The sequence below is a fragment of the Rhinolophus sinicus genome, chromosome 4 (assembly GCF_057876585.1).
Source record: "Rhinolophus sinicus isolate RSI-liver-muscle chromosome 4, RSI-T2T, whole genome shotgun sequence".
Lineage (NCBI taxonomy): Eukaryota > Metazoa > Chordata > Mammalia > Chiroptera > Rhinolophidae > Rhinolophus > Rhinolophus sinicus.
The window spans coordinates 98,486,148-98,508,943 of NC_142504.1; the positions used below are offsets into that span (position 1 = coordinate 98,486,148).

Genomic DNA, 22,796 nt, shown 5'->3' on the forward strand with positions numbered 1-22,796 from the left:
TCGGATGAGACTGCTTTTTCTCTGGGGGACTTTTGGAACTCTGGGGGCTCAGGAGCTGGCACTTTGATAGCCTTGTGAAGAAGTCAGGAGAGCAGGGGTTACCGTACGTGACCTGACCTCAAGGCAGTGGGGAGTCCCGATGAATCTCTTGTTTTGGATGGGGGACCCCAAATGGATGTAACCTGAAATTAAATTTTATGCTTTGAGTTCCTAAAAAATAAAAATGAATTATTTGCTGTGGATTGTGGCTAGAATCCATCCCTCAGCTTTTCATATTCAGGGGAAGTTTGGCTCTTTGTCAGAAAATAGAAACCCTGACCTCCTTGACTCCTGGAGGCGATTTAGGACAATGACGCCCTGACTTTGGCGTCAAAAAGCCCAAGGATCGGTCCCTAATATCAAACGGCAGCTACTGAAACTGCAGGCATACTGCCTAGGAGGAAATTGAGACCCAAAGGGTTGACCTTGCAAACTCAAGCCTATAAAGGATCAGCAAGTACCACAACTTTAATTTATGGCTCTAGAAAGGAACACAGAATGACGCAGTTATGCAGAGAGCAGTAATGCCAAAGGCAAAACCCTGGCTCCCCGCAACCTGAAGGACACCATGTTGCCCAAAGAAGGGTGTATTAAGAAATTTAGGGCCTAAAAGCATTCCCTCAGCAAACATCTCGTTTGGGCGTACCCAAGCAAGCTTGAGGAAGTTGCTGAGTGTTCTGATTGATGCTGGTCCTGTGTTCTTTCTTCTCAACCTTCCACTTCTCCAGCTCCGGTGAGTTCCTTCCTAAGGAGAGGACTTTGTGTGCAGTGTACTTTCTATGCTTCACCTTCCGGGACCTTCTTTTCTTTCCTTTCTCTTTGTCCTTGAGCTGTTCCATAACCTCGCTTCTGTCTGCACCGTTGAATGGTGGCCGTCTTATTATGCCAGCATTGCAAGGCTGTTGTTGGCAGCTCCTATGACACCGGCTTCAATGGGTGACTGGGAATTTTGAAGCTTTTCTGCACACTGCCTTGAACTCTTGACAGGGAAGGTGCTATTGAAAGGGGCACATTCTTTTAAAAATAAATATTGTGGCAGAACCCTTTGTTGATGAGTTGACACACTGCAATAACAGCTTTGTATCTTGGGTAAAATCAGATGTTAATTTCCTTTCCAACAAATGATGGTCCTGTATTGCCTCATTCTACACATTTTTACTTTGTGGAAAACAAAAAAATTTCTAAGCAAATTAATGCAAGCGTAATTCAAGCATATCATTTAAATTTGTCATGTAATAAATCTTTCACAAAAATAAGCAACTCCTGGCGGATTTGTCGAGCTAAGGCGGTGACGCAGTGTCCGGGAGCATGTATACACATGCTGCCTCCGAGGCTACAGCCCCAGCTGAGCTTTTAGGCCAGTGAGTACTTTTTTTAAAAAAAAACTTTTATTGGGCAACATTGGGGAACAGTGTGTTTCTCCAGGGCTCATCAGCTCCAAGTCGTTGTCCTTCAATCTAGTTGTGGAGGGCACAGCTCAGCTCCAAGTCCAGTCGCTATTTTTAATATTTAGTTGTAGGGGCTGCAGCCCACCATCCCATGTGGGGATTGAACCGGCAACCCTGTTGTTCAGGGCGCAAGCTCTAACCACCTGAGCCATCCGGCCACCCAGGCCAGTGAGCACTTCTGCTGTGTGTTTAATTGAAAGGAGGGAGTAGGGCGAGATAGGGGACTGCTGGAGAATGGGGTTTTGGGGGCACCTCTGTGAACCAGGTGGCCTGGACAAGACTGGGATTTCCTCAATCAAAGCTTCCTTGGTTGTCTGCCCTCTATGATTGAGTTTTGGGGGACCATATTTCCTCCTGTCACAAGAACTGATGGTCCTGCAGTCCCATGGCAGTGCCCAGCCCTCAGCCTCCAGGGACAGCTGTGTGGTCCTACCAGAGGCTCAGTAGTTCCATGTGACCCTTTGAAAATTTTGTGTTTTGGTTTAAAGGAAAGGAAGCAAGTCAAAAAGCTTCAGAAACTGTGTAGCATTTCCCCACGTAAGAAATAAAAATAATTGCTACCCAAGATGATAATCTAATCACATCCCCCTGACTGCACTGGTCCTTGCATCTTTACACGGTCTCTCCCCTCGAGCTAGGCTAAGCACAAGCCGTTAACATGCCCCATGTGCTGGCCTGCGGCCCTGTCCAGGTGATGTGAAGTGAAATAGAAGAGTCCCAGACACATGCACGTGGGGACAGTGAAGAGGCCTGAATAGAATGAGGCCTGAGGAGGCAGCAGGGAAGCTGCACTGGCCTCTTGGGTCCACCGCCAGCGATGGCCCTGCATCGGCCAGCCTCAGGGAGTTCTGGTTTCAGCACTGGTCCTGGAGAGGATAATGAAACCGCCCGGCCGACCTCAAAAACCTGCTGAAGGATGGCACAGCCCAGGCTTTTCACAGGTGGAAACCACACATTTGTGCATTGACTGACTCTGGCAGTGTGTTCACCCTTTTCCAGAGCTTGGTGTGACTGAAGATGGCTCCTCCCAGCCCCTCAGAAGACAGAGGCGGGGCAACATGACTCAGGCCTCCAGCGGGGGGGGGGGGGGGGGGGGGGGGGGGACACAGGGCCAGGAGAGAAGCTGGTCCTTGAACCTTGTCCTAGATTAGATGGCAGCAGGTTGAAGCAGGGTGCTTTGTCTCATGGGGGGTTGTGTGCTTCTATGCAGAAAAGCAAACCCTTTTTGTGTGTTGGCGAATGAAACAAGGCTCCTCTCTAGACTGTGAGGGGGTGACTGTGGACGCGGAGCAGGACTTGACAGGACTGTCCTGCTCAGACCCCCCGGGACCACTGCTCTGCCAAGCGCTTTCTGGTGTTTCCCTCAGAGCAGCCCCCTCCTCCAGCTCAGGGACCAAACACGAATAGTTTAGGCCCGTAAGAGTTCAAACAAAGTCAGAAATGAAGAGAAAAACATGTTTTTCATCTCATGTGGAATACTGTATTAATCAAATTGGTCTCCTTTTTCTCCTATTAGTCTGGTGGAAGAAAAAAGATTGCTTTTGAAATGAAGCTTTTCTTTTCCCAATAATTAATTCAGAGTAGATTAACCTAATTTGTACGAGACTCCAATTTAATTCAGCTACAGCTCAGAGGCCAAATCCACAGAAAAACTAATCTGGGCTTCATGAAAAGGAGCCATTTCTTTCTTGGAGGGAAAATTGCAGAAGATCTGACAGCTCACAGCCAACTGCCTGCGCACAGTGTGTATTAAATCCCAGGCCCTCTGAAAGGCAGCTATGCCACACACACAACTTCATTTACTTATGAATTCCTATCCTGTCATCTTTTCAGATTGATATTTCTTAATGTTGAAAGGAACACACACACACACACACACACACACACACACACACACACACGAAAAAACAAAAATCCTGAACACGAAAAGAAAAAAGTACATATTGGTCAAGTGTTATATGCCTAAGGCATCAGGTTCCTGGAAAAGCTCTAGATTTTGGTTTAGAAATAAATAAAATTGCATGTGGAATAGCAGGATTTATATTTATTATTGTGTATCCCCCCACTTTTTGCACTGCAATCTAAGCTGAGTGATCTATTGCTGAGAGGCATCACTTCTCCAAATGCAAAGGAAACACGCCTGTGTGATCCTCTTCAATAGACACACCAGGCAATCTGTCTACTTCTGTTCTCCAGAAGAAAATAACTAGGAGGGCTGTGGCTGGAGGGGAGTCAGGGTGGGAGACGGCGCCCGCCCTCAGTCGGAATCCATCGTGAACAGCTGGATGTCCTGTGCGTTCCAGTACAGGCCTACGGCCGAATTGTAGACCAGAGACCAGACGTAGGGGATAAAAAACTCCTCGGGCTGTTCCTCTTCCACATATTTGAATTTCAATTCTGGAAATTTCTGCAATGAAAATAAGATGATTTTATAATCTCACAGTTTTATGGAAAAGCAAAAGCAGTAGTACTTTGTAAGTGGTGGTCTGGCATGCAGGGAGCCCAGCTTCCCCAGTTGGTCACAGGCCTGAGAGCTCCGGAGCTTTACACGATCCGGCTTTCATGCTACCCCTGAAAACATGTCAATTTCCTGCAGGAAGGGCAAATAGCCCCCTTAGTACCTCAGCGAACGTCAGTTTGCAGAGGACAGCAGGGACCCGAGCAGACAAAGAGTGGGATGAGAACATCAGACTGGGAAATGGGCCCCGGTGTGGGGAGCAGACAGCGTTCAAGCAAAGACCATCTACTGTATGAGGAGGGCTGCTGCTTCTTGAGACTTTGCTTTCAGGGTTGAGTCACCTGGGAGAGGAGGACCTGCCCTCAGAGTGCCTAAGCCTTCACCTGCGGAGGCAGTGATGTGTCCATGGCGGAACGCTGGTCATCTGGGCAGCAGCTGCTCTGCACAGCTTAGCCTTGCCACCTCCTCCTCGGAGGCTGGTGGTGGTGGCTTCGGCTTTACAGACAGGGAGGCTGAGGCCATTCCTCACCGAGGCGCAGGAAAAGCTGAGGTCTGGCTCTACAAAGGCTGCCAGCTGACCCGGCCCGCCCACTGGAAGCGAGAACACCTGCACTTCTGAGGTCCTGAGCGGCACTTTTAGTGGAACGCTTCTCCAGGCGTTGGCCTTTTGCTTTTTGCTTTTTCAAAGTTTATCGGGGTGACAATTGTTGGTTTTTTTTTTTTTTTTTTTTAAAGATTTTTACTTGGGAAGGGGAACAGGACTTTATTGGGGAACAGTGTGTACTTTTAGTATTTGTCCAAGTCAAGTTGTTGTCCTTTCAATCTTAGTTGTGGAGGGTGCCGTTCAGCTTCAAGTTGTTGTCCTTTCAGTCTTAGTTGTAGAGGGCGCAGCTCAGCTCCAAGTCCAGTTGCCGTTGTTAGTTGCAGGGGGCGCAGCCCTCCATCCCTTGCGGGAGTCAAACCGGCAACCTTGTGGTTGAGAGCCCGCGATTAAACTAACTGAGCCATCTGGCACTGGCCCATGTGGGAATCAAACTGGCAGCCTTCGGCGTTAGGCGCACAGAGCTCCCAACCACCTGAGCCACCGGGCCGGCCCTGGGCTTTTGCTTTTCTGATTTTACTCCTGATCTATTTAGTCCAGCAGAGGAGGCGATTCTCCTGTCAGCAACCTGTGAGGCTGCCGGAATCTACTAAATGCTCTTGGGCCTCTTCCCTTGCCAAGGTGACTCTGGCAGGAGTGGCTGCAGTTCAGTGACTCTTGTCCCAAGTGGGACAGGGAGAAGAGGGCAAAGTTGTCCTAAGAGGAAGGGTACAGCAGAAGGTTAAGGGAGAGGGCTGAGAGAGAGAAAGAGGGCAAACACACACAGCATGCATGGTCCATGAGGACAGAGAGTTTTACCCGTTTTGTTTGCCGCTGTATGCCCACAGATACTGGCCAAGCACTTAATAAATAATTTAGTAAACAAATATATCAATGAAATAATCAACCACGTACTGAGGACCAACAATGCCCCAGGCACAGTAGTAAACGCTTTACGGATATTATCTTCTTCAATCCTTCTTACGTGACTCATTCAGTCATTCGTTATATTGGTTGAGTGTCTGCTCCTCTGTGCCAGGCAGGCTCCGTGTGTGCCAGGACCCAGGACTCAGGGTGCAGCAGCCACACAGGGCCTGCACTCACAGAAGGTGCGTTCTCGTGGCGAGAGAGAGACAGCAACACAACAGGGACAGCAGAGAAATGAGAAACAGGAGGACGAGAGGCAACAGAGGCCGAGGGTGGTGGAGGGAATGGCCAGATGGAGAGGGAAGCCTCTTTCTCCTGATGGAACAGCACGGAGGGAAGGCTTGTGTGTGAGGCAGGAGGTGCATTGTGCTGGAGGGCACAGGAGGGGCAGGGGCAGGTGAGCACTGGTGAGAGGTCCCAGACACGGGAGGATGCGGGGACACAGGAGCCACGTGAAGAGGCCTGGCCCCCATGCTAAGGTCGTGGCTGCCTCTGAAGGGTCGGAGAAGGGGGCCTGACAAGAGTGCTCTGTGCAGGAACCACTCTCATCAGTGTGGAGAACTGGGGGGGCACCTGGCAGGGGCGGGGACGGGTCCCGGTGAGAGGCAAACAGGCTTGAACTAGGATGGCACTAGACTAGTTGGGTGAATTGAAAAGGTATTAAAAGGAAAGGGTGGGTAGGGGAGCTACACACACACACACACACACACACACACCCACCCACCCACACACACACAGAGTGATAGGACTTTTAAAATAACATTTACAGTGATTAGGACAAAACATCCAAGTGCTGGATGCTCCGAGTTCCACAGGGATGAGAGGGGCAGAGTTAAGCAGGAAGTGCTTCATGGCAAGATGAGTTTTGAGTTAAATCTTGAAAACGTGTACAGAAATTCCTGAAAAGGAGCGCACTCGGGTCACAGATATCACTTCAACATCCCACAGACGCCACCGTCTCCACCTGCATAGCTTTAATGAAAACCAACTCTGTTCCTTGGCTCCCACCCAGGGTGTTGTGTAAATACAGAATATACACAAATGGGTCTTACAAGAGGCCCAAACTCCAGGATCCCCTCCCCCTACATCTTTCCTCATGCTCTATGTGGCCCACACACCCTGTGGGATGGAGTCCAGATTAATGCCCAGGTCTGACTGGATGGGAAAGTCACTTTGCAAAGCGACACCACACTCACAGCCACCCCAGTGCTTTGTCCTTGAATTCGATTCTCCCAGGCCCTACCGGCTCCATGGGTTAATTCTATGCCCTTTCAATGTACAGCACAGAACCCGCCACACTACTGGTCCTGAAAAAAATTACCAAACCAAGAAAGGATGGGGGACTGTGTTTGAAGAAATGTATCCCCTCACGAGGATAAAAGTCCTAGTTCTTAGAATGGCCTCAAACTTCAGAAAACCTTTCACAATGACTTGGAGAAAAGTGTGGGGGCTGGAGAGGACAGCAAGGGTGAAGGTTTGAGAGGCTGGAGCCCTCACACTGCCTCTTTCAGCTGGAATAGTAACATCCCACATTTCTATGTGGTAAAGTAGCCAATAAGATGTACTCTAGTTAGAAATAAAAATGACTAAAAGATGTGAAACCTCGGGACATATTTTGGGGTTTTCCTATGAAGGCTTTAGGAAAGGACGTGAGGCAATTTACACGAGGCTGCTTTCTGTATCTCTAAGGAAGGCGGATGGGAACTAAACTGAGATGACAAGCTGCTTTTGTAAGAATCCCTTCCAACCGAATTAAAGAAACTTAGTTAGGCAAGAGCTTATCAACGGGCTGGCACTAAGTTTATCTACTCTCATGGTTTGGGGGAAATTCTGATGACTCTTCAGTTAGAAAGAAGAGTGAGTCAAAGCCGGCCCTTCGATCATGCGCAGGCAGATCTAGGAAAAAGCCACCAAGAAAAGCACCTGGCAAGTCCACTGACTGTCCTTCCCACGACCTGATAAAAACAGAGCTGAAAATGCCTCGTCTTCATTTTGGCTCAAGGTTACGTCAAAACAAGAATCCATCTCACTCCGGAGTGAATAAATGTAGTAAAGAAAATCTCAACGTAGGGTGACACTCAGGGCGGCAAGAACATCCTGTATACAGTCTGTGACCGTACATAAAAATAGTATAAAACAGTGTAAATTTTATCTGTCAAAAGCAGACGTGCATTTTATCAGGAAGTTTTTCTTCACACCGATCGATGATGATTTCTGTAGAAATTTCCCATAAAAACGTATTAATCAATTCTGAGATTATAGCTGACGTGACTGATCTATTACCTATTGTGTGGCTGACACGTGCAAACGCTTTACGTACAGTTACTCATTTAAACTTTCCAGTGAGTAGAAAAAGCACCCGAAAGGCAGGTAGATAAACCTGAGTTTTAGTCCCCTCTTTTCTCATTCATTCAGCAAATGTCTGCTGAGGGCCTACCGTGTAGTAGGCACTGTACCAAAAATACAGCCGTGACTAAGACACCCACAACCCCAGCAGTTAAGAGCTAAAGTCCAGTCCTTATCACCCAGGCGACTTGGGACAAGTGTCGTATCCACACTCAGACTCAGGCTCTTAGAAGTTAAAGTTTACTCTGAGATTTTGAATTGACCTGTCCTATGTCATAGGGTGGTGACAATCAAATGAGATAAACTGTGTACAAGTGCTTTCTACAGCGCCTAACAGAGTGAGTGCTCCAAAGCTCCATAAATGTTGGCTATTATTATTGACATTAAAATGATAAACAAATGTAAGTTGTGCTTTCTTTTTTATTTTCCCCGAGGAGGGACGCCGTGCCATAAGTTATGCTCTTATTTTGTAATTTTTAGCAATCAATTCTAAAGACTAGAAATAGCATGAGTGGCTTGGTCCTGAGCCCATTTCTCTCATGCCACCGAAATGGACACTTCTCACTTGGCAACGCTGTTTTCCGGCTTGTAATAACAGAAACACAAAGGACCTGGGCCTCCCCACACTAAACCCAGGACCAAATGCAGACAAAGGCTTAAAGCGAGACTCATCTTCAGAAACATTTTGAAAGAACAAAGTTATGTCGCCGAGAGAGGTAGGTTCTGAAGAGCTGCCTTCTTTCTCTGTTTCACAGTATCATTTGTTGAATGATGAATTAAGTCAGTGCATGACCTCAGCTCTGCACAATAACTCTGTAATGTCTGAGTTCTTGACTCAACTGGAAGGGGGATGGCCCTGAGGAGGGTTTATGGCTCTGGTGACGAGGACAGGAGGGTCACTTCTAAGACATATCTGACATTAGGAACATGACCTAGGTGTTCACAGCCTTCCTGTATGAGGATGTGGCACATTCAACAACATCCAACACGGAGCCAGGGCTGTGGCCTCTAACCTGAACTCACCGGGGCCGTCCAGGGGTGAGGACACTGAGCCTTCTGTGGGGAGCTCAGAGGCAACCCAGTGGGGAGCTCAGGGACAGTGACATATCCTGAGCGCCCAAGGGCCAGGTACTTCCCACTTCACCCGTGACCCACCGTACAAACAGACAAAGGTGGCCTCTCTCAGCTCATTGGTTTGTTCCCTTCATAATAATCAGTGCTTATCTCGTCTGCTTATGTGCCATGTTTCCCTCACTAGAATATAGGCTCTGAGAAGGCAGGAATGTTACGAGCATCTGGTAGACGACTGACACTTAAGAAATGTCTCTTGAATGAAGAGTTCAATGAATGAGTGCGTTACTTTGGATCACAATAACCCTGTGACCTTGGCATTCTTAACTCTCCTGTATGGATAAGAAGCCCAAGGCTCAGACGGGTAAATACCATGCCAAGGAGGGCAGAGCTGGTGAGTGGTGGGGCCAGAGGGGGAACAAACTTACACCTCACTGTGGCCTCCCCAGACTCAATAGGTACCTGGCTGTGTGTCTTTAATGTCTTAAAATGTCTGTATCCAATATGGACACTAGGTTTCCATGTCTTTCCAGAAATGACAACAAGGTTCAAACATTTCTTAAGTGCCTCCCGACCACTAAGTCAGAGCTTGAATTTCCTCACCGAGAAGTGACCCCTGTTCCAGCTCAGGAGTTTAGGGGTCCCCAGGCTGGGAGGCAGGAGGCCTGGGTTCTGTCCTGGCTCAGCTACTGGCAAGCTGGGCAGTTTGGGGCAGGTCACAGCATTTCTCCAGGACTCGGTTTTCTCACCCTGTATACAATGAAGGACTCTGAGCTCCTTCCGATTGTGACTGGGTGTGGTTTTATGAGCTGACCCCAGTAAGGTCTGTGCATGTGTATTCTCTGCCATGCCTCCCAGGCTCTCCTGGGTCGACCTGGAGAGGACGGGTTGAATGGGATGGGCCTGGGCTCAGCTGCAACCCTGAAGTGAAGCACTTGCTGGTTTCTACTTGGCTAGGCTTCACCTGGTGACAGTCTCAGAGGACAGGGTAAATATCTGAAGGTTCCTGAGCTGTCCTGTGGGTTGACAACAGATGGTTTTAAAGCCCAAGACTCCCAATTGCTTAAAATCCAGACACACACGAGGCTGCGGCTGACCTACCCACTGGCCCGACAGCTGGCAGCTAAGTGGGCTGAGGTTCTAGGCGTGGCCTCTGCCTGTGCTGGCTGCTGAAGGCCCGCCCCTTTCCCTGGACTGGGCGCCTAAGTTGCTATCTCCCGAGTGTGCACCCCTGGACACATGGAACCAAAGAGTAAGGGGGGACTCGCTTCTACTACTGACAAAACTTGAACATTGCAGGTGGCGCACACACACGCTCTGAAGCTCCACACAGTACCAGATCCTTTCTCTTCAAGGGAGCAAGTGAGCTGTGAGATAGTATTTCTTGGGTTATTTGCCTGGAACCTTTTTAAAAAAGGTTCAGAAAGGGGGAGAAAGCATACACAGCAAGAAAAACAAGAGCATGTTGTCCAGGACTTGGCTATACAAAGTTAAATTGAAAGCACAAGGTAAAGAGCTTCCTTTTTCCTGCAGTGAGTTGTTTTTAAGAGTACTGGGAACATTTTAAAAGGGTGCAATGAATAAAAGGCATAAATCATAAAAGAGTTTTGAAAACACTATTCAGTCAAGCTGACTGAGTGTGAATGCAGCCTCTGCATAACTAGCTGTGCCCAAGTGCATTTAATTTGACCCCCCTCCCAAACCTACCAAATCTAGAGAGGGAGCCAACATGGCTTGAGATTTAAATAGACGTTCTTAAAAATATGTGCTCCTCTAATATGCCATAGAAGTCTGAGACCTAAGGAAAAGAAAGACAAAAGGTTTTATTTAGCACTAATGACACTGAGGACACACTTTGTCAGGATTCAGTCCAAGAAATGTCATAGTCTGAATGTCAGAGCAACAACCTAGAAAAAGCCGCTGTTTCCTCTATGTTCCTTTTCAAGCCTGTGGAGAACAATAATGCCATCCTGTGATGGCTGAGGGAAGTCCAACTTCCTCACTTGAGAGTGTCTTCACTTCTGACTCAGCCAACAAAGTCCCCTTGGCTGTCCAGGGCTCAGGCCGCTTGGGCATTCCGAGGCCTTCCCTGCTCTGTTCTGACTTCTGTCCAGCTCCTCTTTGCCCATCTTCTCTCCAATTCTTAGCCTCGCTTTGGGCTCCAGCCAGCGACTATCGGGGGGATGTGTTTAAGGACCCCTAAAGCTCTGGGAAAGAGGAGGAGGGGACTCAGGAGGGAATGGGGGCTTCTTTGATTTGATAGCTATGGCAAGAATTCATCTGAAATGGGCTAGCAGAGGGAAGGGTACTGGTCAATTCAGGCCCAGGCTTTCGCCTCTCTCTTTCCAAGACAGTTGTCTTGTGACGGCTCAACAAGGAGAGAAAACCCATCTCTCAGGCTTGGAGCTTGGTCTCAATCCAAAGCTACTTACAACAATCCTGTTGTTTTGATTTTTGGAGCCAGAGGTAATGCTAGACTCTCAAGTTTGGCTGGAATGTTTTTATCAGCTCCAGTGAATCAACCCACCACAGTGGGACATCCGGACGCCCAGCCCAGAGACAAAGCAAAGGTCTGATTTGGTGGTTGCGACTCGGGTATAACAAGCAGACCAAAAGCTTTAAAGACTGTCTCTGCTGTCAGTCATGTGATCTGGTGAAAACCCACAGGAAGTTCAGTGAACAGATGTAGGGCTCAACTGAAATAATTTTATTACCACAAAAGTCAATGGCGTTTTCCCCCTTCCACCTAAAGATTATATATAGATAGCATCAGAAATTCTAGCAAGCAGCTGGCATGGCTCCAAAAAGTTTAGTGCAATTTAAAATCAAGTATCTACATAACACATTAAAAAAAATTCTTTAAAAGACCACATTAAGCCTCAGAATAGACCAGTGACGGGCGATGGTCGGTAGCGAGGCAGCTGTCACCACAGGCAGATGGTGCAGGTTAGGTTCTGTGCAGATGAAAAGCAAACTGGTTTCAAGATCCTGCCATAAGACAGCAAGGTAAGCATTTACACACATTTTTTTGTTTTTAATTTTATCTCAGGCTGATTATCCAGTTTCCCTGCCATTCCTTCCCTCATATACATGCCGTGAAACACTGGGTCCTTCAGTGATGGATCCTCAAACTAAACACTGGTGAGCACCAACTATATACGAGGTATTGTGCTCGAGCTGCAGAGGCGAGAGGAAGAACTGCTGTTCCTCCAATGGGGGTACAGTTACAGTGGGCAGCATGACACAAGCTGGAAGGGCTCTCTCCCAGGTAGATCTGGGTAACGAAGAGGTCAGAAGATTTTTACCTGGGCTTGGACAGCAAACTCTAGGAGAAATTAATGAACTGACAAATCTAGAAACATCCATGTATCAATTCAGCTAATTTATGGTCTGAACAAGCCTGAACTGCAGGCTATTCTGTGTGTAATGGAATGAGTTACAAATGCATCAAATATTATTATTTAACCACCACCAACAACAACAATAACAAAAAAGGTAACCACTGGTCTATGAATAATTGTAACACCGAATGTGGAATAGTTCTATTTTATGTGGATTAATTTCAAAATTAATGGAAAACTAAATTCAAAATACAGAAAATTATAAAGGGCCACTTATTAAAAGTTACAAATTAAGAAACACAAAGCTAAAATGAAAAAGCCCATGATGAGGGCAGCTAAGAAGACTCACAAAACATTGCCGATCTAAGAGCACTAGGCTGGCCAGGCAGGGGGCCTGGGGGGAGCTCTCGGGGAAGTTAAGTTATGACCCAGGAAGAGAGTTACAAAGTGAGCACCTATCCTGAAAGTTCAGGCCAGGGGACCAACCACCTCTCACTCAGGATACTGTTTTGCCACCTGAGTGTCTACAAGTGACACTAACAGCTTCTGTGACTGGTGGCAAAAAGCTCTTAGGAAATACAGACAGATACACTATAAGGCTGAGCCCACACTTGTGACGAGCTGTCCACAGAGTTACCATCAGGTCACGAGCCAGAATCTGAAGCCTACTTGAGTTTGAAGCCTGAGCAAACGTTCTGGTTAGACCCTTCTCTCACAGATCCAGCTTAAGGGGAATCACGGGAAGGAGGATGTCTTCAGTTTGAAATTTCTCTCTCTTTTCTGGGGCTGCTGGGGCGGCAACGAGGAGAAGGAACTAGGGACAGGCTGTCTTGCTGCAGGGGAAGCTTGAGAAAGGCCTTGACAGGTGGGCTCCAACCCGTAGTGACAGGGCTGATGGCAGGGCGAGAGCTGGCACTGCGTGTGGAGAGACCCTTGTGAGCAAAGAGCACATTCAAAATACTTCCGGGCCTGGCAAGCAGCGTGGGGCCAGCACACAGGCTGGGAGGCTGGCAGCAGGGCATGATGTTGGAAAGACAGAGGGTGCAGACAGGGAGGTGAGTCTCGATGGCCAGGATAACAAGTCTGTTCATTTGGTGACTCTAGAGTTGAGAGACTACGTTGCGGGTCATTAATAATTTAAAAGTCATTAGCTTCGAGGTGGCAGCTGAAGCTGCCAAATGTGTAAACTCCTCAAGACTGAACTGCATTATTGAGTTAAAGCACCTGTTTTAGAGGCAAATCAATTCCAACTGGGAGGTTTGGAGGAGAACACTGGATTCCACCTTGGATTTACTGGCAGAGAATTTATTGGCAGAACTTCTTTTGCTGAAAGTGGGCCCAGAGGGGTAGCCAAAAATTATTGGAATTGCTTGTCTTTCTGCAGTGGGGCTCATCACTCTGGATAGGACCCAGATATATAAGAGAGTGAGATCCCAGAAAATAAAGGCATTATTATGAAATAAAATTCTAAGTAGAATATAAGCTCCATGAGGGCAGGGATTTGTTTTTTTTCTACTGATGTGTCAATGTTTAGAATATTGCCAGGGGCTTAAGAGATATTTGCTGTGAATGAATGAAGGAATAAATGCACAAAGGGGTAAAAATTGTTGTTGTGGCAAAACCCAGAGTTAGGGGGGAAACAAAAAGGGTTTGGGCAACAAGTCCTACATATCAGGGGAGTTAGTGGAATGATTGCCCAAATGTATTTGGGACAAAATGAGCCAAATTAAGGCCATGTCACTGTGAGAGGCAAATGAGCTGACAAATTGGGATTTGGGGAACAATACTTCCAAATCAATAGATTAATTTACTTCTCAAATAGCCTGCTTTCCTTGCTTGCCACTATCCCACAACTGTCATAATCTCACTTACCCAGGACAATCTGGCTCAGAATGGATAATATTGATAGAGATGGTCACTGCCATGTGTTATATACATCAATATGTACCTAATTATGGGAAATGAACTGAACTCATTCACGGTACAAGTTCTAGATAGTCACGGACTAGATGGATGCACAATATGGAAAATGAGACAAGCTCCGTTTTTAATGAGTCCACTACTTTTTACTCTTGTCAAGATGGCAATATGGTTTAAAAAGGGGTGAGTATATGGTCTCAAAATGTAACAGTTAAGCTGTTACTGTATCTGTGATAATCTTTCTTTACACTAACATTTTTTTTCAGAGTATTACGTGAATTAGGAGAGTAGAAGCCATAGATGTGGAGGAACAGTCTGACTCACGTCTTAGACAGATTCTGGAAAAACAATCTTTGCTGCGTCTGAAATACCCACCCTGGGAGTTACGTGTGGATGATGACAGGCAGGAGATGCGGGGATGAGGGCAGGCAAGAGGCTTCACTGGAATGCCCTGGCCCCGGCGGGGATGCCACTAACTGACGGCGACTTCAGGTGATTGTATCAGGCGAGGACACAACCTTTGCCACAGAGAGAAGGAGAATTCCAACGAGGGCAAATATGGAGATAAAACGTTGCCTTTAGTTTCTTAAGAGTTATCTTCTTTGAACAGTTTTAGGTTTAAGTTATAAGCAAATGTGACAGTTTTTCAAGCCTTCAAGGGGCATTACCCATTCTTAGAGTCATGCCTTAATTGTTCCTTAGCAAGAAGCTAACGCTTAGCTCTGTAATCAACACTGCCATGCAGCTATTACATAGGAGGATTTTTCCTCTGCTTCATGGAAAGAACAACCTATTCCAAGTGTTATGGAAAAGCCTGTGCTTGCTAAGCCGGTGACATGTTTTTTAATCTACTAGGAGAAAATCCTACTTAAATCCAAGATCCTAAGAGCAAGCATTTTATAACTTCAAGTCCAGTCTTAGTTCTTCCTATGGTTGTATCTCACAGTGACCCAAGCACGACCCACGCGTGGGTGAGCCAGACCTGTGACTTCCTGTCACATGTAACAGTCCTGGTCCCGTGCTTATCCCAACATGTGTTGTCAACGAATCAAAAGCACACAATGAGATTTGTTTACTTCTTCACAGTCATTAGGACTCACAACGGGAATCAGGACATGCAGAGGAAAGGGAATGGAAGAATGCTCTGGGTGATTTCTAATAATACTATGTGCTGAGGAGGAGAGCACGACATGAGTCTACCTTGAAGTCCACTCAGGGATGGTCATGGCACTGAAGCTCCAAAATCACAGAAATGTGAGGTAGAGAATCCTAGTGGAGGGTACCCCCCACTTCAACAACACAGGGCGAGGTCAGCTAGAAAAACCCACACCACTTTCCTGAGCCTTCATTCTAAGAAATCATGGAATGTCAGCCCTAGAAGGGAATGACCGCTCCCACCCCCACACATTCACTCCTACCCTGTTAAAAAGGTACAAATGTACAAATAAAACCACAGAAATCCTTACCAGTCATAAAGTACACCAAGTTATCTGGGATTCATATTAAATGACTAGTGAATAAGACTGCTTTTTCAAGAAATTGTTCTACTATAGCGAACATTACCTCAGCCCCAAACTCCTTCAAACACAGGCCTGTTTTCTTTGGGAAAGCAGTTGACACTTTTCAACAAAACAAAACAAACAAAAAAAATGCTGTTGATTAATTAGTTGTGTTTCTATCTCCTTGAAGTCAATAAATACATTATTAAAAAATTCAAACACTTCATTTGGTGTTATGTATCACTTTGGAAGATATTATCTTAGCGTGTGTGTTCTTTCGATTTGTAAAATAAATATCAATTGTGAAACATTCAATTGGTTAAAAACAGGAGACAGAAGATAAGCAATGAATGCATCAAAAAGAACTAATCAAAGCAGTTTGTCTAATATTTCTCAGGGAAAACATGAACAGGAAGAAGCAAAGACAGCACAAAGCGGTGTCTGCGGAGGTCACTGAAGGGGGTGGGGAGAGAAAAACACCAGCATTAGCAGAGTTATGTGATCTGAAAACCAGGACCAAAAAAGAAAAATAACGAAGGGAAACCTACCCTACTACATACTAAACTATAAAGCTAAAATAATTGAATGGTAGAACATCCCTCCCTCTAATTTGGACCATCCCAGATGTATATAATTTAGAATTTATACCTGCTATGTTATAATCACAGGAGCACTAACCAGAAGACCTGTATAAAATATCTCAGCTAGGGAATATGGGATACATTTTATTTTATAGTTCAAAAAAGTGCTTGAGGCTCAAACTTTCAAAAGTTTTCATTTTGAAAATTTCAGATTTAAAAATTTCAAAACACCCACGAGTACACGAGAGAACCAAAGCCCGTTATTTCCTTTAGGTACTGTATTGTCTCAAGGACACCATGGCTTCATACAATATAGTGCACACTCACCAGACTTCCTCCTCCTCTGTTCTCACTCCATCTTAATCGACTAACCTGTCTATTACGTGGACAACACTGTGGGGTACGGCAAGTAGAAAGCCAAGTTTCTGCTCTTAAGGAGCCGACAATCTAATGAGGAGACAAAATATGCACGCACCAACTAAACATTTAAATTGCATCCCATTGTTAAACACCAAGAAGAGAGACACAGAGAGTGAGCTGCTGACAGTTTCCAGCAGGAAGAGGTCAGTAGCTCCGTCATGTCTGGGCCAGCGCTCACGGAGGCGGTGAGGAGGGAAGAGAAGGACGAGGACAGGCGAGGCAGGAGTGAAGCGTGGGAGGAGGCCACAGGCCGGCAAAGGAAGACGGGCAGGTGTGGGGGCCGGGGCCCTAACGGCAGAAGGGGGTCAGAGTTTGAACTTTATTTTTTCTAGATTCTTCAGGCCTTAGGGGGTGAAGGAGGCAAGAGAGGTAGAAAATCAAGTTGATTAAAATGACTGGGTGGTAGAGATGATGGTGGTGTGTGTGTGTGTGTGTGTGTGTGTGTGTGTGTGTGTGTGTGTGTGTGTGTGTGTGTGACATTTCCCCACAACAATCCACCCACTCCCTTCCCCCATCTACAAGTCATGTCAGACAAATGAGACCCACTCACCACAAGCGTCTGTTATCACCTGTGCAGGAGCTTGTTAGAAACGCAAACTCTCGGGCGCCAAATATTCTAAGATTCAGGAAGGCAGGAGGGAAAGAATGACCAGAGATTATAAAATTTCAATTTTGGAGAAGCCATACGTGGGAGTAAAGGTTCTCAGGAGATCGCAGAATTGCAAGGCACGCCAGCACACTGGAGCTGGAGACATTTAGACACCTGTCTAAGGCAGCCCCCTCATTTGGCACATGGAGAAACTGAGCCCTACAGAAACAGTGACTTATTTCAGGCCTCAAGGCTAAACGTTACCAGAGATCTTACAAGAAATCAGTACTTGTGGCTTTTGGCTAAGCTGGCCCTAAGACACAGACAGACGCTGGGGGCAACCTGCAGGGAGCCTGAAAAGAAAGTGAAGGTGATCAGCAGGAAAAAATATGGGAAAGGAAGGGTGGTGAAAAATGGTGCTTCAAGACAATCCAGGTGGTCCAAATTTTGCTAGGAGCTTCCCAGTTCTAGTAGTAGTGTAATAATTTGATAAAAAAACTAATGACTCTCACGTGACTGTTGTCTGTCTTCAAAGATGGCAACATTAATGAGAGACAGATTCGGAGCACAAAGTGTCAAGAGCTCTTTCCAAGGCACAGAGGTAACATTCTCTTTGGTTTTCAATTCTGAAAGGATTATGCAAGATCCTGCTCGTGGCCCATCGTCCTAACAGCTCAGTGCCAAGCTTCATGGCTTCCCCAAAATGCAGAGTAGCTAAACAGGCAAATTGTTCAAGCGCTTTGGGTAAATAATTTTAATTCCCTTTCTTGGACAAAATGTCTCCCTGCGGTGAGAATGGGAAGGTAAAGATCATGACAAGCGGAAGACTGAAAAGGCTGGGTGAAACCACGTTTCTCTTTAGGGTTCCAAGAAACACCCTAGGAGGGCTGACATGGCATGAATGAGCCAGCAATCAGAGGCGGCCAGGGATGGTGCCAGTGTTGTCCCTGCCGTGGGGGGCAATGAAGATGGACGCGCAGCCTGGGCAGCAACGTGAGCCGGTTTAGGAAAGTGAGTAACGGGAAGAGAGGGAGAAGGCTGACGGGACGTCAGATTTTTTTCCAAGTCATTTCAGTCACACTTCCGTTTCTTCTGCTTATATCCTCTGTTCCCACTTTCCTGAAAGAGGCAGAACCTTTAAGATAATTCAGAGAGACACAAAACAGTCTCAGGGTCCTTCTTTATTCCAGCATTGCAACTAAACATCCCACTAGAGCATTTTGATTGACAATGTTATGGCAGAAAAGAAAAGCACTTCAAATTTTCTGCTTTCCAAAACCAACATAGAGAGGGGGTGACAAATAAGGGGCAAGTGATGTGATCACAAATCAAGCATGACCTGGATCTCAGGTCGCATGTCACTGAACAAGATACGCACAGAAAGCCAATGAATGTGAGGATATTAACGTTTGTACGCTGAAAAAAAGATAAAGTCTTCTATTTACAAAAGCCTATTCTTTGCCATTCATGAATCCTGTACAAAAAGCCGTAGATTTTTATGTTTTACTCCTTAGTGTGTCCGAAGTTTAAAAATTACCCCATCATGTCTAAAATGAAAGTATCGTACGGCCTGAGGGCAGGTTAGAAACTTAACTACACTGGTATAAATCCGTGAGATTTCATTTTTTAAAGTAATTTTCTTACGAAGGGACCATTTGACAACTTTATGAATAAGGAACAACATTGCAGGCAGGGTGAAAGGATGTAGGTTCAGAGGTGGCAAAGCAGGGCTCCTAACCCACAAGCCAGGACACCACGGGGAGTGAATCTCCACGCTCTGGATTCAGAGGGCTGCTCCTGGAGCCCCGGGGCTCCCTGACATGGCTTACTACTGGGCAGCTCAGGAACAGTCAGAAACAGCAAGGCAAAGAAGCTGGGAGTCATAGTTGTTTGTTTTCTCTGCGGCAGTAGCTCTGTCTGCTGCAGATATGGGCAGAGGTGGTACACCTGCAAATGGCAACTGAGGGAGAGGGGAGCCACCACGTCCTACGTCATTCGGTCTGAAAGCCAAGGCCGGGCCAGGCAGAGCGTTCTGACTTCTGCCCCTTTTCATGCCCCAGCTTAGACAGACTGGAAGTTGTCGAAGGCAAGCAGTTGGTATACTTAATGCTCCCCAGGGCAATGGTCATACTTACCAATTACGTGAACATGAAATAAACACTATGACGAGGAACCATAAACTTTTAAGACTAACACGGATTTCTCCCATCGAGGCATGAATGGTAAAATGGAGGGAAAATGGAGGGAAATTTCAGGACATCTGATTTTCGACCTGGCTCTGACACTAAAAAAACTCGACCCAGTAACGTCACCGCTCTGACACGGAGTTACCTCACCTGTAAACCGCTAGTGTTGACGCGCCCTGCTCTCTGGCAGAGAACGGATGCTGGAGACTGGCTGCGGGGTTTCAGTGACGCACGAGGGGCTGGGGGCACAGTGAGGGCCCGGCAGGCTGTTGGCCAATCCAGTCAGCCCCTCGCCCTGCCTGTCGCAGCATACCACTGAGGGCTCTGTGACAAAGGTCACAGCCAGAGGAAAACGGAGAAACAGAGGGACTCCTCCTTTCTCTATTCTGGTCGCCACCATTATTATTATTTTTTCAAATCAATGCCCTACGAGGCAAGTAATACAGCTGCAGGCGAAACATTTGAAGATCTATAGTCATTTCCAAAACATGACAGTGGTTTAAGAGGAAAGAGTCTTATGTTTTACAACACATGCTCTAATTATTCCAAATTTACATATTTCAATAAAGAAAGATACATTGCTTATCTCTTGATTTACTTTCAGGTACCAACTGTGGATAACTTAATTTGTTAAACACTGCAAGCATGAAAATGAAATAAAATTGGAATTTACCTTAAATATATTCACAAAACACTTAAAAAGCTATTTCTAAGGGAAATTCTAAATTTAAATAATCAACATATTATATTTTAAGATTTGGATATAGAAAACACTTAAATAATAAAACATTTTCACACTTGGGATTTATTTAGAAAAAAGAATGTAGAACATATGTTTTTGTTTTTGTTTAAGTCAAAATTTGGGATAAATAAGAAAATAAGGTGAAAACTATAAACTTCCCCTAAAGAGAACTACTGTATGCTCAGCATGGAAGGGATAAGATCTGAGCCCCAAAATACTGCTTTACTTTCAAAAGAAGCAGATTGAGGAAGAGAATGTTGTGCTTATTCCAAGAGTAATTTACATTGTTGATACGTCTTCCATGGTTTCTCCATCCTAGTGAATATACAAAATACCTTCGGATGAAGAAAGAAAGATGTGTTAAGATAAGACTTCTGATTAAATCCTGCTTGCAAGGCGACCTGTTCACCCATGCATCCTTCCTTTCTTTGTATTAATATTTACGTTTTAATTATAACCACTGATGCTTTAACAAATATGGTCTTTTAACACAATGGTGGGTACAAACAATGGTCTTCTTTGCCATCTGGCTGATGGGTCTGCAGCATTTGCTGTGACTATCCAAGGCCCCAACCAAATGGCTGACTCAGGCTGTTTCCTGGCTGTGCTGGTGGTCAGGGCTGAGGCAATGCCATGTCAGGCACAGGCTGGCTGCCCTGTGGGCTGTGGCGTGAGGGCAACAGGCTGGGGGCCCCAGCTGAAGGCTAACTCAGTACCACCAAAGGCCCAACATTTCCCCCATCAACATTCTATCAGGGAAAACTGCCCACATACACCAAAGTGGAGAGAACAGTATGCCTACCAACCAGCTACGAGTCATCAATGCATGGTCATTCTTGTTTCATCTACGTACCTCAAACTTCCCCCCTCTGAATTATTTTGGTGCCAGTCCTGAACATTCTACAATTTTATCCCCAAATATTAACCTACAATATTATCAAACAGGTAAGAACCTTTTGCTCTACTTTTCAGATAACCCAATATGAGAATAAATTTAAGTTACAGAGTGACCCTTTATAAAATAAAATGATTTAACAAAAATTATGAACTACGGTCCCTGCCCTTAAGTAATCTTAATAACTTGGAGAGCTGAGATGGAAAAAAAAAAGAATCACTAAATAGCAATTCTTCAATGTAACCTATTGTTAGAAGACGTCATGTACTAATTGCAGGTTCTGATTTAGATGGATTCTAGGATGAGCACTAACGGATCCCTGTGGCCTCCTCGCTTCACGTGCCTTCCTCTCCTTTCCACAAACCATCAGACTCTGCCAAAACGAACTCCCCGAGCACACTCCAGGCAATTCCCACCTCCATGCTTTTCCCGAGACTGCTCTCTATAGCTAAGATTTCCTACAGAGCTGGCTCAAATGCTTTTCTTCCTCTGGAAAGTCTTTCATGGGCCTCTCTGTGCTTGCTGCCCGTCCCCCCGCAACCCCCGACTGGCATTGGTCTGTACATTTCCCACAAGGTGTCTGCACTGGATGTGGGCTTGTATATGGTTTTCACTCGCTACTGCACAGAAGTGTGTTGAGGGCAGGCTCTCTGAGTGTGCCATCTACAGGTCTAGGGAAGGCTTCGCTGAGTGAGGAAAGTACTATGTCGCCGAGGGTTCTGGTGACTTAGGAGACAGACAGACCCTATGGACGAGAGCAGCCAGGAGAGGCTGACGAGATGGTAGGTCTGGGTGGTCCTGAAGGAGACAGGAGAGGTGGGCAAGCACTCCAGGCAGAGGGAATTATTCAGAAGCCTGGCCAAGCAAGAAAAAGGTTCAAACTCTCCCATGTACTGGCCTCTCTGAGGACCTCCTGGCTAGTGAGGGGATCTGATCAGGGTACTCTGTGGCTTACAAAATTCCTTGATGGTTTCCCAGTGAAAACCAGTGCCATAGGAGAAACCAAAAAGGACAGGCAGAGCCTCTGCACCAAGGTGTTTATAACCTAGGCATGGAGATAAAACATTCACAAAAATAATAAGGTAGAAGTGATAAGTGTCACGCAAGGTATAAAAATAAGTATAATTTATAGGAGTCCAGGGAAGGAAGAAATTACTTTAAATGGGGGCATCAAGAAAGGCTTCAAGGAGGAGGTGGCAATTGGGTGGTCGGTAAACACTGGGTAGGATTCAGGCACGTGAAGGTGGGAGGAGGGGCATTTGGGGCAGAGGGAAAACAGAAGAACAGGCATGGAGGCAGAAAATCACAAGGGTGCCCAAGGACCAGCCAGCGTTCCGGTGGTTTAGAAAATGGGGAGTTAAGAGGAGGAGTGATGTGAAACAAAGCTTGAAAGGCAGGCTTTTGGAGACCTCCCGAGCCTGACTCTGGACTTCAGTCGGTGCAAAGCGGAGCCACTAAGTGTACGTGAGCAGAGCAGTGCCCAGGACCTGAATGTGGTTTTGGAGAATTACTTGGGAAGCAATGAGATCCAATTGGAGTGGGAAGGGCGAGCAGGCCCTAGGAGGGAAGGAGCTGGGAGACTAGTGCGGGGGTCCAGGCGACAGGGGAGCAGGGCAGGAATCAGGAGATGACAGTGGGAACAGAGGACAAGATAAACAGAGGAGCGGTGGCAGTGCCACTGGATGAAGAGGAAGGGATGGAGACATGGCAGCTCTTCATAGCTGCCTCTCCCCAGAAAGGGAAACCAGGGCTCC

General features: G+C 46.3%; 1 protein-coding gene across 4 annotated transcripts in view; it reads right to left on the bottom strand.

Annotated features, from left to right (window-relative positions):
* Window positions 1-3,511: 3,511 nt before the first annotated feature.
* The window catches only part of DYM (dymeclin), a 269,717-nt gene continuing 250,432 nt past the window's right edge, over window positions 3,512-22,796 (bottom strand). For all 4 annotated transcript variants that reach the window (XM_019721433.3, XM_074340000.2, XM_019721409.3 and 1 more), the window contains one exon: window positions 3,512-3,894. In XM_019721433.3, the coding sequence (XP_019576992.1) occupies window positions 3,745-3,894 (150 nt within the window). In that variant the 3' untranslated portion in view covers window positions 3,512-3,744. The remainder of the gene's footprint in view (window positions 3,895-22,796) is intronic.